Below are 15,094 nucleotides of genomic sequence, written 5' to 3' on the forward strand. Positions count from 1 at the left end.
TTTAGTGGACTAACTTTGCACTTGAAAGGATGCTCGTTCAATTAAGTTTTAACAGGTCTGACGCTACGGCTGTATCTAGGCTAACGGCTAACATGCTAACTATTATTTCTATGTCACTAGTGACTTGAAACAAATTTAGGACGATAGGAGACGGGTTGAAATAAACCGAAATTTCCCTTTAATGATGAAAGATTTAAAAATCGGTGTTTTTAACTATCAAATAACGAGGGATTGCATGGTAGGTTCTGCTCGTGTGTTTCTATTTAACTTTTGAGAACAGCTGGTAAAGATTTTGTGCTTAGAAGCCACTTTAAAGAAACTTGAAATCTGATTTGAAGACAGTGATCAAGAAGATGATGAAGATGGATGCAGGATTGGCTAATCCATGGGCTCTTACTAGTATGTACACTTTATTTTGAAAACTGCTGTTTCCAGTTATAGTTGTATGGAGGAGCAGTTTAGACATTGCACACATTTGATACATTCAATGCATTTACATTCAGTTTCAATGATATTTCAAGACTTCTGTAGAGCCATTCTGACTAGAAATGATCTAGCAGAAGTTTCAAAGGGGAATTTCCAGAGGTGAGACCAAGTCATTGTTGCCCAAGTCTTTGCACTCAAATCCTAAGTCAAGACAGGCAAGTCCTAAGTCGAGTCCAATGTTCTCATCTAAAAGTTTAAGTTAAAATGCACTCACCATTTTAACAACAGGGTAATAATAAATGATTTTTTAAAAAATCGTGTATGTTTCTGTTCTGTTGTTATATAATGTAAATATGAATGTTGTTTAATAGTAAACAGAGTTCTTTGATGTTGTATATGACATTGTCATACATAACATAGTTTTTTTATCTTTAGACTTGGGAAAAAGTTATCAAGTGTTTTCAAGTCAAAAGGTCCAAGTCCAAGTGAGCTGAGTTGCAAGTCTTTTTTGATTTTGTCAAGTTGAGTCCAAAGTCATCAAACATGTGACTCGAGTCTGACTTGAGTCCACAACTCTACAAATTTCAAACCACATTAATTCAGACATTGATTTCAAAGTTAAATCTGAAGGGTTAGGTTTCACAAACAGATATTAAGTTGCTTGTAAAATAGAAGTTGTTATGGTTATTATTAGCTCCCATAGTGTTTCCTTTGGGTTTTGCTTACTGGATAGGGAAACCTTTAGTATATTGTCAATATCACATAGATTCAAGAGACCTAAAATTACTTAAAATACATCTGACACAACTTGTACCTGTCTTTGTAAAATCACATGGCATCTCAGGAGAAAAATGATGTCTCACATCTTTCGTTAAATCTCAATGTTGTCTTCATCAGAGGGCAACAGTTGCACATAAGGCCTGCAATAGACCAACAGGACATTAGAACACTATGCACATCAACATGACAACATTCTTTTACCCTCCAAGAGTACTTTCTGAAAGTACAGGAACTTTTGGGGTGGGGTTTGCAGGGATGACTGCTACTTGACTACTGAAGTCAAGTCAACTTTATTCATAGAGCACATTTAAAAACAACAATCGTTGACCAAAGTGCTTTAAAATGGATACAATTATGCACAACCAAGAAAAATAATCAACCAAGACAGTAGAGTTCGCCTTGAGCAAATTCATTGAAAAAGATGAATATCAAACAAAAACATTCTCATAATGAATCACCAAAAGCTAAGGCAAAGAGATGTTTTTTTAGCCGGGCTTTGAATATATTTATAGAGGGTGAGGATCTAACTGTTTGTGGCAGGCTGTTCCACAGTTTCGGAACAACAACTGAAAAAGCTCTGTCACCTCTGGTTTTTAACATTGTAAGTGGGATGGAAAGCAGTGATTTGTCAGTGGATCTGAGGGGACGAGAGGTGGAATAGGGAGTGAGGAGTTCTGAAATATAATCTGGTGCTAGTCCATGCAGCGCTTTTAAAAACAAATAAAAGAGTCTTACAATCAATCCTATACTTTAGCGGTCTTGGAGGTAGGAGGCAAACCACTGAAGAGCCAGTCCCTGAATGCCAACAACATGCTCCAAGCGGTCCAAGAGAATGGAGTGATCCACAGAGAATGGAGTGATCCACAGTATCAAATGCTGCTGAAAGATCTAAGAGAATCAGAGTGGCATAACAGCCCGACTCTAAGGATAATAGTAGGTCATTTGTTACTCTCAACAGGGCGGATTCTGTGCTATGATGTTTTCTAAAGCCTGACTGAAATTTGTCCAGAATGCTGTAACAGGTAGGAGATGAGTTGAGAGAAAACAACTTTTTTCCAGGACTTTTGATAAAAGTGAGAGCTTTGATAATGGACAGTAGTTACCGGGTACAGATGGATCAAGATTTTCTTTTTTGATGAGAGGGTGAATGATGGCATGATTAAAGCATGTAGAGACGTTCACTAAAGAGCTAATGATTATTGAGAGAACACTGGGCCCAACAGAGTTCAACATTTCCTTAAATAGGTGAGAGGGGATAATATCCAAGGAACATGAACTCGGATTCATAGGTGAAATGATGTGTGTCAAAGCGGAGAGAGAAATTGAGTTGAAATTGTTTAAAGTGGAGGAACATGAAGATGGCTCTAAAGGATCAACAGAAGGAGGTACAATCTGGGAACGAATGCTGTTAATTTTGTTGATGAAAAATGTTAGAACGTGTTCGCAGATATCTGGTGTAGCATCATTAAACTTTGTGAATATTGGTTTAAGTATTGAGTTAATTGTGTCAAATAAAACTTTGGGTTTGTGGACATGTTTGGATATGATATCTGAAAAGTATTTGGATCTCTCTGTTTTGACACATTTCTGATAATTAAAAAGACACTGTTTCAGATGCTGGTAGGACACTTGTAATTTATCCTTCTTCCATTTCCTCTCTGCTCTTCTGCATTCCTGCCTAAGTGACTAGGTTGTGGAGGTGAACCAGGGCTGAATTTTGGTTTTTCCTTTTATAACTTTAAGAGGGGCAATTGAATTGAGAATATTGCTGCATATGTGACTAAAATTATTTACTTGCTCTTCTGTGCCTAGGGCACCAGGGGAAGCTTCAGAGAGGAGAGCAGAGGAAAAGGCATCAGAGAACCGATGGATAGTGAGGCGAGTAATAGACCTGGAGTAGCTGTGTGGGTGACTAGGTTTAGGAGCCTTGCAAGGAAGTGAGGTGGAGAACATAATAGGCCAATGATCAGACAAACCTGAATTGTTGATCTGGACAGACGGGACAGGGATAGCAGATGTTAAAATAAGGTCCAGAGTATGAACATGTATGTGAGTGGGCTCCATGACTGACTGGGTAAGATTGAAAGAATCAATTAAATTCAGAAAGTCCCAAGGGAGTGCATCAGATGGGCAGCAGACATGAATGTTAAAGTCTCTCAGCACATGATCAGAAATAACGAGCACTGAGGATAGGAAGTGCGAGAAGTCATCTATAACTTGGGTTGAATTTAGGGGGCCTGTAAACGAGTGCACAAAAACTGGAGTTGATCTTTCAGTCTTACACAACATCAATTCAAAACTACTGTACTCATTAGATGACAGGAGTTTATAGTTAAAAACATCACCACAGCAACACCCCCTCCCTGGCAAGTGGTGCGCAGTGAGGTAAGAAATTTGTAATTTGGTGGACACAATTCAGAGAAGGAACTGACTTCACCAGATCTTTGCCAGGTTTCTGTGAGAAATAAAAAGTCTGAAGAGAGAAAAAAAGAGAGAAACACGACCGAGATGAGTCAGGAGAGGCTTTAAAAATAGTTGAAAAATCCACAGAGGTCTCTCCTAATCTGAGGCCAGCAGTCCCATTGACAAAAACAAGTATGAAACAAAGAGAAGTTAGATTCTTTAATTTAAAATTTTAAAAAAATATTTAGGACCATTTTAGGAGAAGGGCATAACAAAACATTTTCTGATTGTTTCAGGGCAGTTAGTTCTAAAGCACAAATAACCATCAAATACTTAACAGATGATTTACTTAAGATCAGATGCTCTTAGTTTCATTTCCTCCTTATCATTTCATTCAGTATATCTAATTTGCAGTTGCAATTGTTGTTGTATTGAGACAAAACCTTATCCAGTCATGCTGCGTTTTCATACGCAGATAAAAAATAAGCTCAATGAACCTTTTAGTTCCTTAAAAGGTTGTCCCTTGGACTAAAAATCCCAGAAACTTTGGGTCAAAACACAGCTTAAGATACCAGGTAACTCAGCTGGCTTCAGCAATGATTGCTGAAAGGCCCTACCACCCCAGGCCAAACACTGCACAAGCTGACCTCATACTGACATAATATTATGTTAACATCTAGAGCAGACAAAATTGAGGCCAGATTATAAAAGACAGATAGTAAGCCATTTATGAAACTGTCTTCAAGTTACAAAATTGAGGGATTTTCAAATAGTATTAACCTAAACACAATGCATGTTGGGTAAGTATATGCTAATAAGCTAACAGTGTTTTTAAACAACTTGATACCTAAGGATCAGTTTGACATTTAGACATCTCATTTTTCATTACTGTTATGGCTTCAGCTGTATTGTGTAACATTTATATTTCTGTAACATTTATTGTATATTGTATTTTTATGTGAGAGTAAGACCTCTTGTTTTTCTGAGGATCTGTGCCAGGTGCCGCCTCTGTCTCCTTCTCTGAGTGGTTAGCCTCGTATCACCAGGCTCTTCATGTACGGGGAAGAGCCTGCCCTGTGTTCCAATACCCATACTACCATACTTTTTAGTATGCCAGAAAAAGAATTAGTGTGTCCCAATACATAGTATGTCAGATGCAGTATGCCAAAAGTACCAGGATGTTCTACTACATCCGGTCATATTTCGCAGTATGCATGTCAGCATGCTTCTTTGGCCATTCTGACCCATAATCATTGGCGCAGCGGAAGTTACGTCGCACTGACTGAGCTGCGTGTACAACCAACGCCCACACTTCCTTTCATACATGGTTTATTTAATTTGAGATACTAAGACACTACATATTAGGACTGCAATGATCTGATTATATACTGTCACATATCATACAGTTTTGCAAGAACACGGTTACAACATTCAACTTTATTGTGATTATAGTATAATCAATGTTAGGGTTCAACTATGACTACAATATAGAAGATTCTACCAGTATAGGCAGTGGTGTAAGTGTGGTATAAATAATGAATGAATATGACTAAATATGAATACACTATGGGCCAGGTATGAGCAGTATAGACTAGTAAATATATAAATAGTAAAAGTCAAATACATATTAAGTAATGTAGTAAGAATGTGCAAGTATGTTACACTACAAATAAAAGTAATGTGAATGTAAGGCTGCTTCACGTGCAGACAGAATATAGTGCCAGCAGCTGCATAGCTGTAAATATATTTAACAACAAACATCTGCCAGCAACAGAGAGCTATGTGTGAAGGGGGTTAATATGCCTACTGGTGACTAGTTCAATAGACAGGTCACTAATAATAGGCTTGGGACTGTTTACGTGAACACGTCAGTTTATTAGAAACAACAACATACATTACGACATAACAGCAACAGAGCTCTCCAGCACCTCCAACGGTATGCACGACTCTGGCGAGCTCGACGAGAGGAGATTTGCTGCATCTCCGAAGTACAACAACACAAAATATTGAAATGTGGCGCTACGGACGGCGGCGGAAGTGAGCAAGAGGGTCGGAGTTCAGGGAGCGATGTGATGGCGGATGTAGTGTGTCCCAATAGTATGCATACTGCATGCATACTGCATACTACACTACATACTTTTTAAGGCGATTTGGAACGCAGGGCACGTTTCCATTCACTCTGAATTTTGTCTGGATTCTGGTTCCGGTCTAGAGAGCGGATCCGGAATTCACCAAATTCACCAAAGTAAAAGTGTTCACCAAAGTAAAACTTTAAATTCTGGTGCATCATTGAATTACAATAAAAGAAAAAGGTTAACTTAATGGCTTGGGGCTTTTCTTGTAAATTATATTCTTTAAATTAAAAAGTTTCACCGCATTTTTATTAGCTTGGTGCTTTTATTTTGACGGAAAGGCGCATCCATCAAATTCCGGATCCTGTCTCTCTCGCCCTCGTTCCTGTTCCTTACCAAAACAGCCACTACACGGCCCCAGACTGTACTGAGTGGTGGGTTCTGGCTGGTCGTGGCTGCTGCTGATTGGCTGTTTTGGGGGCTTGGCCTTTTTAAACCCCGGCAATCTCTGTCAAAATCCGAGGGTCGTTTGACAGCAGCGTGCCTCCTCGTCCCGATGCCAAACCTGCCTGTGCCTTCGTAAATTGTATCTTTTGTGTTTTCTGACTGGAGAGCGGTGAGCCTTAGCTGAACTGTTGAATTGTTGTTTGTATCCTGCCGCTACAAGCGGTGAGCCTTTTGTCTGTAGCCGATAACCGTTGCAGCGTTAATAGCACTTAGTTGTCACTTGCACGTTACTTGTACATAATTGTGTATAGCACAAAGCAGTAGGGGTGAGCTGCCATTTATTTTGAACTGTTTTCTCCTGTTTTTGTTTAGTTTAGGGAGTTAGGTTTAGTGACTGTATTTTTGTTTCTTTTTCTTTCACGTAGGGTTTAGTTAGTTATTTTGGGAAAGATAGTTTGTTTTATTTGTTGTTTTTGCCTGGGTTCACCCTGAAGACAAGCTTCCTTATTTGTAAATTGTACTTCTATCTGTGTGGTGGTGAATAAACTCACCTTTTGTCGTGCATTACCTTGTTGGCTCATTTTTATGTTACACTTCCCGACCCCTAGACGGGTGCGTAACAATTACTCTGAACTATGAACTCCACAATTTTGTTGACCTAACTTGAAATTGAGTTAAATACATTTACATAATGTAAAAAGACAAGTTGATTTAACTGATCATGAGTGTAGGGGAATCTGGTATAATGTAAACATGGATTGAACTCTTGATGTAGGGGAATAAACGTGGAGGATCCATTTGGATTGAACAAAAAGCAAAAGGTTAATGATGTAAAAGCATTTTTTTCCTACTACACTCTCAAAGATGAGATGAGAAGAACATAAGTGACTTAGGCCTAGTCTGCTGGGGGACCTCCTAAAATACACCAAGCCCCTTCTCTCCTTCTCTCTCTCTCCTCAGTTTTCTGAAAAGTTGGGTCTTCTTCACTTGCTAACACATTACGTCCTATTACTGCATATCGCTAACTCGGCTTTACTACACTAAGCTTCTTCTCCGGAGCCTTTGTGCTCCACTGTCTCGCAGATAAACTCATATCGCAGCGGTGCCTGGATGGTGTGTGGTGGTTGTGCTGCTGCCGTGGTCCTGCCTGATGCTTCCTACTACTGCTGTTATTACTAGTCATACTTTTACTGTTTTTAAACACATATAATTATTATTGTCACACACATAAACTATCAGATATTAATATAAACTTAAACATATTGTACCACAATTACCGCTACTATTATTATAATATTATTACTAAAATTAATGTTATTGTAGCTATTGTCATTACTGTCTGCCCTGCATCTCTCTCTGGCTCTGTCCCTCTTTATGTTTCATTATGGATTACTGCAAATGCACGTCTGTCCATCCTGGAAGCGGGATCCCTCCTCAGTTGCTCTTCCCGAGGTTTCTACCATTTTTTCCCCTTGTTAAAGTTTTTTTGGGGGGAGAGTTTTTCCTTGGGGTTTCTACAGCATTGGTTTTGGGATTCTTAGTATCAGTTTGACAGATCCCAGAATCCACTTAACTACTGATATTACTAATTATATGACATTGATGGGGAAGACGGGGGAATTCAGGTTAAGGCTCGTGTAAACAATTGTTCAGGTTCCAATGCAGGTCATGCTTGCACAAGTAAATATATAATCTGGAATAACTAAAGATGCAAAGTTCATGTTAGTGTTAACGCTTTTTTTAGGGGCTGAACATTACATGTTGTAGATTATTAGCTTAGTTGTTCAAAGTCTGTGTTGTGCAGCAGGCTGCTCAGTGTTACCTAAGGGTAAGGACACTGGCATTAATGTTTTATGCAAGATTTGATTGATTGTATCAAAATAACATCTCCAGACAACACAGCATAAATTTACAAAGCAGTTATGTATGCTGTAGCAGACCAAAAAAACAACAACAAAAAAACAATTTGATGACAGTTGAATTTTAATGATAATAACTTTAACACTTCCTGCCAAGTTAAGCAAACACTGATACAACTATGATGGTCTGATTAATCTGAACTAAAACTGCTGGACTGACAAGAACACAAACAGGGAGGCCACAGATCCCATCTGTAAAATGCCAACACTGAAAAGTGTTGGGTGCTCGAGGTCAGGTATGTATACTGTCCATAAATTGTTAGATCTCTTTATTATGTGCATTGTATTTTGTGCATGGATATTGTTTTGAAATTCAGTTCAAGTACAACTTGGCTGCAAGTCATTAAATTACTTTTATGTCCCTGAAAGCAACACAGTGGTCTTATTGTGGAGAAACACTCAGGACTGTCCGGGTGCTGTGAGGCAAAAACAAAACAGAAGTTAGAAAACTTGCATGGATTTATTCTTCATCTGTGTAGGTGGTTATGAAATCGTGAATGGTGGAGAAAGTGTAGTGGAGAGTGAATCTACCATTTGCCGTGCTTCATCAGTTCAATGGCATCATTGACCTGGGCCAAAGTCATGTTGTGAGTGATGAACTCATCCAGCTTCAACTTCTTGTCCAGATAGGCTTTAACCATCTGAACCACACCATCCTTACTCTTAAATCCTAAACAACACAGAACAATGTCACCAATGCTATCTCACCAAGCAAAAACAAAGTCTAAATCTTCCTGGTAATCTTCCTTTGTCTTCTGTGACCCCCAGCAAGTTAGGATTGTGGAGCTGGAGCTGCCAGCCCTCCCCTACTTTTTCTCTCCTTTCTGCATGCTCACAGCAGAAAAGCCTGACTCTCTCAATGTGTCCTACTCAAGCAGCCACACTGAACTCTCCTAAATGTTAGAACAACAGAGAAGTAAGCGCCTTTTGCAGACAAAGTTTGCAAGCTAACTTTTTCAGGCAGCAAAGGGAACAGCTAACTCTGTAAGGACACACAGAGCAAATGGGTTCCCCTTACGTTCACCACTTGAAGACAGTACAGCAAAGGCTGCTCTGGAACCACATTTCTTTTAAGCCAGGTTCATCCACAATAGACAGAAGCACCAGCTTACAGGCAGCACAACAAAGAAATTCTTCCCCCATTCATTGACTGTGTTTACAAGGTCTTTAGTATCCCGGTTTTGAGGCTTATCCCGGCTTTGAGCATATGCGGGATATGATGTTTACATGGAACACAGAGAAACCCGGTTATTCATATCCCTGTATACATGATAAATACCAGTAACCCGTTTTCTGATCACTGTATCCTTTCTGCGCAGGCGTGTGTTACGTCTTTTACATCTTTTGTTTACAACAGATTGTGTGGGAAATGTGATATATTTATTATATTTAGAAGTAAGACAAAAATGAGACCTCTGTGGCTTCTAGCGGGCTTAGCGAGGTGGAAAACCAGCGTCACGTAGCTTGTCCGCAACAGACTTGAATAGGTCGGCATTTCTGTGTCTTCTGCCGTCTAAACACGTAGTTATGTTGAGTTCTTTCATCATTTTCAGGCAAAATTCAGTCTCTTCGTCGCTCCAAAAATGGGAAGCTCTCGTTGCCGCCATGTTGCTTGTATATCTGGTGCATCACTCTGGTGCCTGCGCACACGGCGGGCAGCCGTCAGAGACCGGGATAAGGCGTATACATGCTTCAGTATCCCGGCTTCTATCGGAGTACTCCACGTGTCAAAACCAGGTTTCTTAAAACCGGGAAAAGGGCATAACCCGCTTTCTGAATTCGGGATATGGTGTTTACATGCACAAACACAAAAACGGGATACTTAAAAAACCCAGTCAAAACCAGGATACTAAAGACCTTGTAAACACACTGTCTGGTAACATAAGAACTGGGCAAAGCATTAGTACAACAGTAAAGGTTAAGCGAAGCAAGACCGTTATCTTTGGTCATGTCATGTGTAATACGTTTGTAACATTAATTTGATGTTTTGAATTAGTTATTGTTGTGATCTTTGTGTTGTCAGGTTATTGGGAAGTTGGCTTTACTTAAGCTAAGTTGATGTTCGTAAGATAATGCTTTACACAGACAGGGTCTTGCATGAGACTAAATATCCTTTCCACTAACCCGGAACCTTAAATATCATAATCACTTACACAAATACTTAAGGAAATTGGCTTTAAATATAACAACACACAGAGAGGGAACTCAAAGTTCATGTTTCCTTTGTCCTCTCCACATGTGGTCATGCAAAACCTCCCCCTTCCTCTGAGGTCATTTTTGATATAGTTATCCTCTGTGTATCTATCTCTGTTGCCTGCCATTTTGACACACACACACACACACACACACACACACACACACACACACACACACACACACGTTATTATTAATTAAAATTATTATATTACATAAATAAGTACTTTCTGAATTATACTTGCTGTCTGTTTAATATTGCACAAGTATATGACTTGCCAGCTTCTGTGTCAACAACTCCAAAATCCCTCTTCCTTCACTACTGACAAAGTCATTTTGGTTATAGTTATCAAATAAGTTATTAAAAAGCATTTCAAATTCATAGTTTAGTATATATTATGAGATGGATTTCATCAACTGGTTATCATTTTTCACTTTTCGGGAATGGTGCCACACGAGGTGATTTCATGTCAATTAAATTATATAATATAACATAATCAATAACTTTGTAAAAAATTTTAATAATTTCTGATAGCCATGTGTAAAGCCTTTTGGTTACTATCACAGCACAGGTGGGGGTTGTAAAACAAGGGGATTTAATTACCACTAAACAGAGGTGTGGACTTGAGTCACATGACTTGGAATTGGACATGACTAAGCCAGACTCAAGTCACAAATTTGATTACTTAAGACCCGATATGACAAATAACAAAAGATTTGCAACTCGACTTGGACCTTAACACCAATGACTTGTGACTTCACTTGGACTCAAGCCTTTTACTTGAAAATACTTGATACCTTCCCCCAAGCCAAGATTCAAAAATATGTGTTTTAAAAAGTCTGCTACGATTGGTTCATCTCCTGAATTAACTAATATTAATGTTATTTATTCCCAGAAAGTCCATACTTATTGTTTTAGTCAAGTAAAATAAAGAAAAAACTATGCCATAGTCAACAAAAAACTAATTGCAGTATGCACAACTTGCAAGTTCATAATTAAATACAGAGATGCAACAACTTCCGACAAACTAGTTCACACAAAGAGATACAACTTTTAAAAAAACATTCGTGATTTTTGTAAATGTATATAGTATTACTCTGTTATTAAAATGGCATTATAATTGGCAAAGACTGCATTAGCACTTGTTAAAGACTAAAATCAAAGTTTAGAACTTGGGACTTGGGATGTTACTTAGGACTTGCAAAACAATGACTTGGTCCCATCTCTGCTATTACGACTGATGGCTTTACCAGCTATTAACAGGTCATACATATGACAACCCAGAGGAGCTCATCCCAGTTTTGCTGTTGCTCATATTACTACAATTACTGTTAAGACCTGCCCTCCTGAGATTGACAAACAACCAAAATTACAAATGCCAACCTGAGACTGAAAGTTAAAGTAATGTCATTACTTAGTGGGGATGGTCATGTTTGACTGACAAGCATCTCACCTCCAAACGAGGAGCCCTTCCATGTGCGTCCAGCAATGAGCTGAATGGGTCGAACAGAGACATCATACATGTCATTCCAGCCAACAACCACGCTGACACCCCAACCTTTCACACAAGACTCCAAGGCACTACGCTAGATGGAGAAACAGCACAAAGTCAGTTGCCACAGGATTTCAAATACACAGAGCAGCTGAGAAAATTTGTGCTTATATATTTGGAAAGCACTTCTTCTTGGGAAAGAATCTTTTATATAATGAGCCTTCTTGAGCCAATTAACATCTTTATGCAAACCTCTCTGTCTGCCTCACCATGACTTCCACTTTCCCGACACATTCCAGAGAGTAGTCCACTCCTCCATTAGTCATCTCAGACAGCACTTGACTGATTGGTTTACTGTGATCCTTGGGGTTCACAAAGTCAGATGCACCTAACACCTTGGCCTTCTCAGACTTCTCTGGATTGATGTCAACAGCGATGATCCTCTTGGCTCCTGCAGCCTTGCAGCCCATGACTGCAGCCAAACCCACAGCTCCCAGGCCAAACACAGCACATGTGGAGCCCAGTTCCACCTAAAGTAGCACAGTCTTTAGTCAACATGGCTCTTTAAGTGAGACTTCTTAATTCTTAAAATACCAGTTCTTCCTAAATACTGTGTTGTCAAAGACAGTACGTTTCATTTCTGATGTCTGATGTTTAACAGAGTGGTGTGGGGAGAATTCATTACTGTAGGTATTAGCCTTCAACAGTACATGTTAGACTATCCCCAACAGTCAAACAAACACACCTTAGCAGTGTTAACTGCTGCTCCATATCCTGAGCAGATCCCACAGCCGAGGAGACAGACTTTGTCCAGAGGAGCAGCGGGGTCGATCTTAGCCACAGCCATCTGGTTAACCACAGTGTACTCAGAGAAGGTACTGGTTCCCATAAATGGCAGCACCTTCTTTCCCTTACAGGTTAACCTGCAGTTTGGGTCTGCCATCACATCATGGCGATCAGAGAACCTGAACAGAGAATTGAGTGAAATGGAAATACAACATGAGCCGCAATTTTTGCTTTGAAAACTTTCCAGTAAAGGGTGCAACAAAATTTCTTTAACATGAGCAAAATATGCCAAATAATGAAAAAGACCAAAGACCCATATAATCTGTTCTGTGTCATCATCAGACAACGCATAAAGGTGCTCCAGTGAATGTAGACAATGTTCCTTTCCCCCCTTAGATGGGCTTATCACCCTATGAATACATCCTGTATAACCGAAATTAGGAGATGAAAAGACAAAACGGAGCTCACCATCCTTTATCACAAATGTTAGTTTTGGGACTCTTACAGAAGCGGCATTCTCTACACTGGTAGATGAACAAAGGAATCACCTTGTCTCCTGAAAGACAAGAACAATGCTGCCATGTCAGCTTGCAAACAGCAAATCAAATATCAGACAGTTTGGTTGGGCTGGATGGCACAAATAGGTCTTGGTCTACTCATTGCTAGCATTGCTGCCACAGAGTCTGACAGGGAAAAGAAAAAAAAACTAACTAACTATTAGACAAATTAAACTGTTGAGGTTGTTAGCTTTAACCTGGTTGAAATTCGGTGACTCCAGGCCCAACACTCTCTACAATGCCAGCTCCCTCGTGGCCAAGGACTGTTGGGAAGCCGTCTTTAGGCATGTCCTCAAGCAAATGATACAGGTCCGTGTGGCATACTGTGGTTGTCACAATCTGGACAGAAGACAACAATCTCATACTGAAAATACTGTTGCTTGTTTCTTTTGAACAGTTGTGCGAAGTGTGAAGTGTTGTGCAGTAACACCTTACTAATCATAACATTACAATAATTTAGTGGAGCACATAATGTACACCAAGGGCTGTCCTGGGGTGAAGAACACAAAGACAGTTTGTGGGGTAACAAAAAACAAGCATATTGAACAACAAAATGCAGAAAGCCAAGAAAATACAGTTTCTTTTGGTAGCACTACGCTCTGTTGACGAATGAAATAATCACACAGTTAGCAATGGACTTCACATGACAGGATTCAAACCTGCAACATTGGAAGACAGCAAAGACTGTACTGTAACTGGCATCACAAGCCCTCTAAGCCAGGCTCATCCATAACAGACAGCCGCTGTCTAACAAGCAGTGCAGCTGAGCAACGCTTCCCTTCATTCATGGACTGGTAGCATAACATAACAACTGGGCATAGCATTAGCACAGCAGTACATGCTAAGCAAGCCTGTTACTGTTTGTAAATGTATATGCAACATGTATTGATTTAAAGATCATCAATGAGTTATTGTGTGATCATTTTGCAGTCAGGTTATTGGTTAGTTGGCTTTGTCAAAGTGAAGTTGATTTTAGTTTGCTAATGCTTCATACAGACAGAGTCTTGCATAAACTGAATATATTTTATACTAACTCAGGTACCTTTCACAACATAGACCACACACACATATACTCTAATTTGACTTTTAGCATAACTACACTCAAAGTGGGAACTATTGTAATTTGTGTTTTATTTGGCTCACTTCACTGTGAATAAATACCTTTGGAATCATACTTGCTGTCTGATTAATAAAGTGATTGTATAAGTGTTTTTTATGCAGCTAAATTAATCAAGTGGCTATCATTTTCCCTTTTCAGTAAGAGTCATTCACTATCCCTAACTCAAAAGTGCAGTAAGATTGTGTACATGTGTAAATAAACATCTCACCTTAATGCGGACTTCATTGGCCTTGGGCGGGGCTACCTCAATCTCCTCAATCACCAAAGGCTTGTTTGGCTCCCAGGCTACTGCTGCCTTGCATTTGATGACCTACAGGGCAGTGACACCAGCATGAAATCTAACATTACTGGGTGCTGCAACAGTTAAACTATACTAGGATGGGTTTCTGTAAAGGTGCTATTGCAGTTTCCAGAAACCCTTCAAGCACTGCATGTTAATATGCCTTGTTGATAAAATGTTACTATCCTCCATACTTTGATTTCAAGAAAAACACTAATCTAGAGACGTATGTGTTAAAAGTGGTACAGAGAAAAGTGGTGTCCACTTCTATGACACAACTGCTCCTAATGCAGCAAACATACATTTAAATGTACGCTCTAATTTTGATTTAAAGGGACAATGCGTAACATTTTCAGTTGTTTATTGGCAAAAATCGATGTCTGCATTAATAAATATGTAGCATAGCCTTAGCCTCTGCTAACTGTCCTCCGGTAACTCCCGTTCAGCCGGGAGGTTGGGTTACGGTTCGCCAGAAGCACAGCTCCAAGCCGAAGCCCACGGCTCACCACCAGCCTGTTCACGTTTCCAACCGCTTTTCCGCACTCAGCGACACACCCGCTGAGGACAAAACTCTGGTTATTGGCAGCTCTATTCTGAGAAACGTGAAGTTAGCAACAC

The 15,094-nt window shown here is 39.6% G+C and overlaps 1 protein-coding gene across 4 annotated transcripts in view; it reads right to left on the reverse strand.

Moving 5' to 3' along the window:
• LOC126401262 (alcohol dehydrogenase 1) overlaps positions 1-15,094 on the reverse strand; it is a 125,302-nt gene that overhangs the window by 95,100 nt on the left and 15,108 nt on the right. The window contains exons 2-9 of one of the 4 annotated variants that reach the window (XM_050062420.1): positions 14,405-14,506; positions 13,274-13,415; positions 12,988-13,075; positions 12,479-12,698; positions 12,003-12,263; positions 11,695-11,827; positions 8,579-8,717; positions 8,090-8,463 (exon numbers count right to left, since the gene is read on the reverse strand). The exons of 2 other annotated variants lie outside the window; for them this stretch is intronic. In XM_050062420.1, coding sequence (XP_049918377.1) covers positions 8,430-8,463; positions 8,579-8,717; positions 11,695-11,827; positions 12,003-12,263; positions 12,479-12,698; positions 12,988-13,075; positions 13,274-13,415; positions 14,405-14,506 — 1,119 coding nt within the window. In that variant the 3' untranslated portion in view covers positions 8,090-8,429. Of the gene's footprint in view, positions 1-8,089; positions 8,464-8,578; positions 8,718-11,694; positions 11,828-12,002; positions 12,264-12,478; positions 12,699-12,987; positions 13,076-13,273; positions 13,416-14,404; positions 14,507-15,094 lie in introns of those variants that run through there. One more of the 4 variants, XM_050062418.1, reaches the window with a different exon arrangement.

Source organism: Epinephelus moara, chromosome 14 (genome assembly GCF_006386435.1).
Source record: "Epinephelus moara isolate mb chromosome 14, YSFRI_EMoa_1.0, whole genome shotgun sequence".
Classification (NCBI taxonomy): Eukaryota; Metazoa; Chordata; class Actinopteri; order Perciformes; family Serranidae; genus Epinephelus; species Epinephelus moara.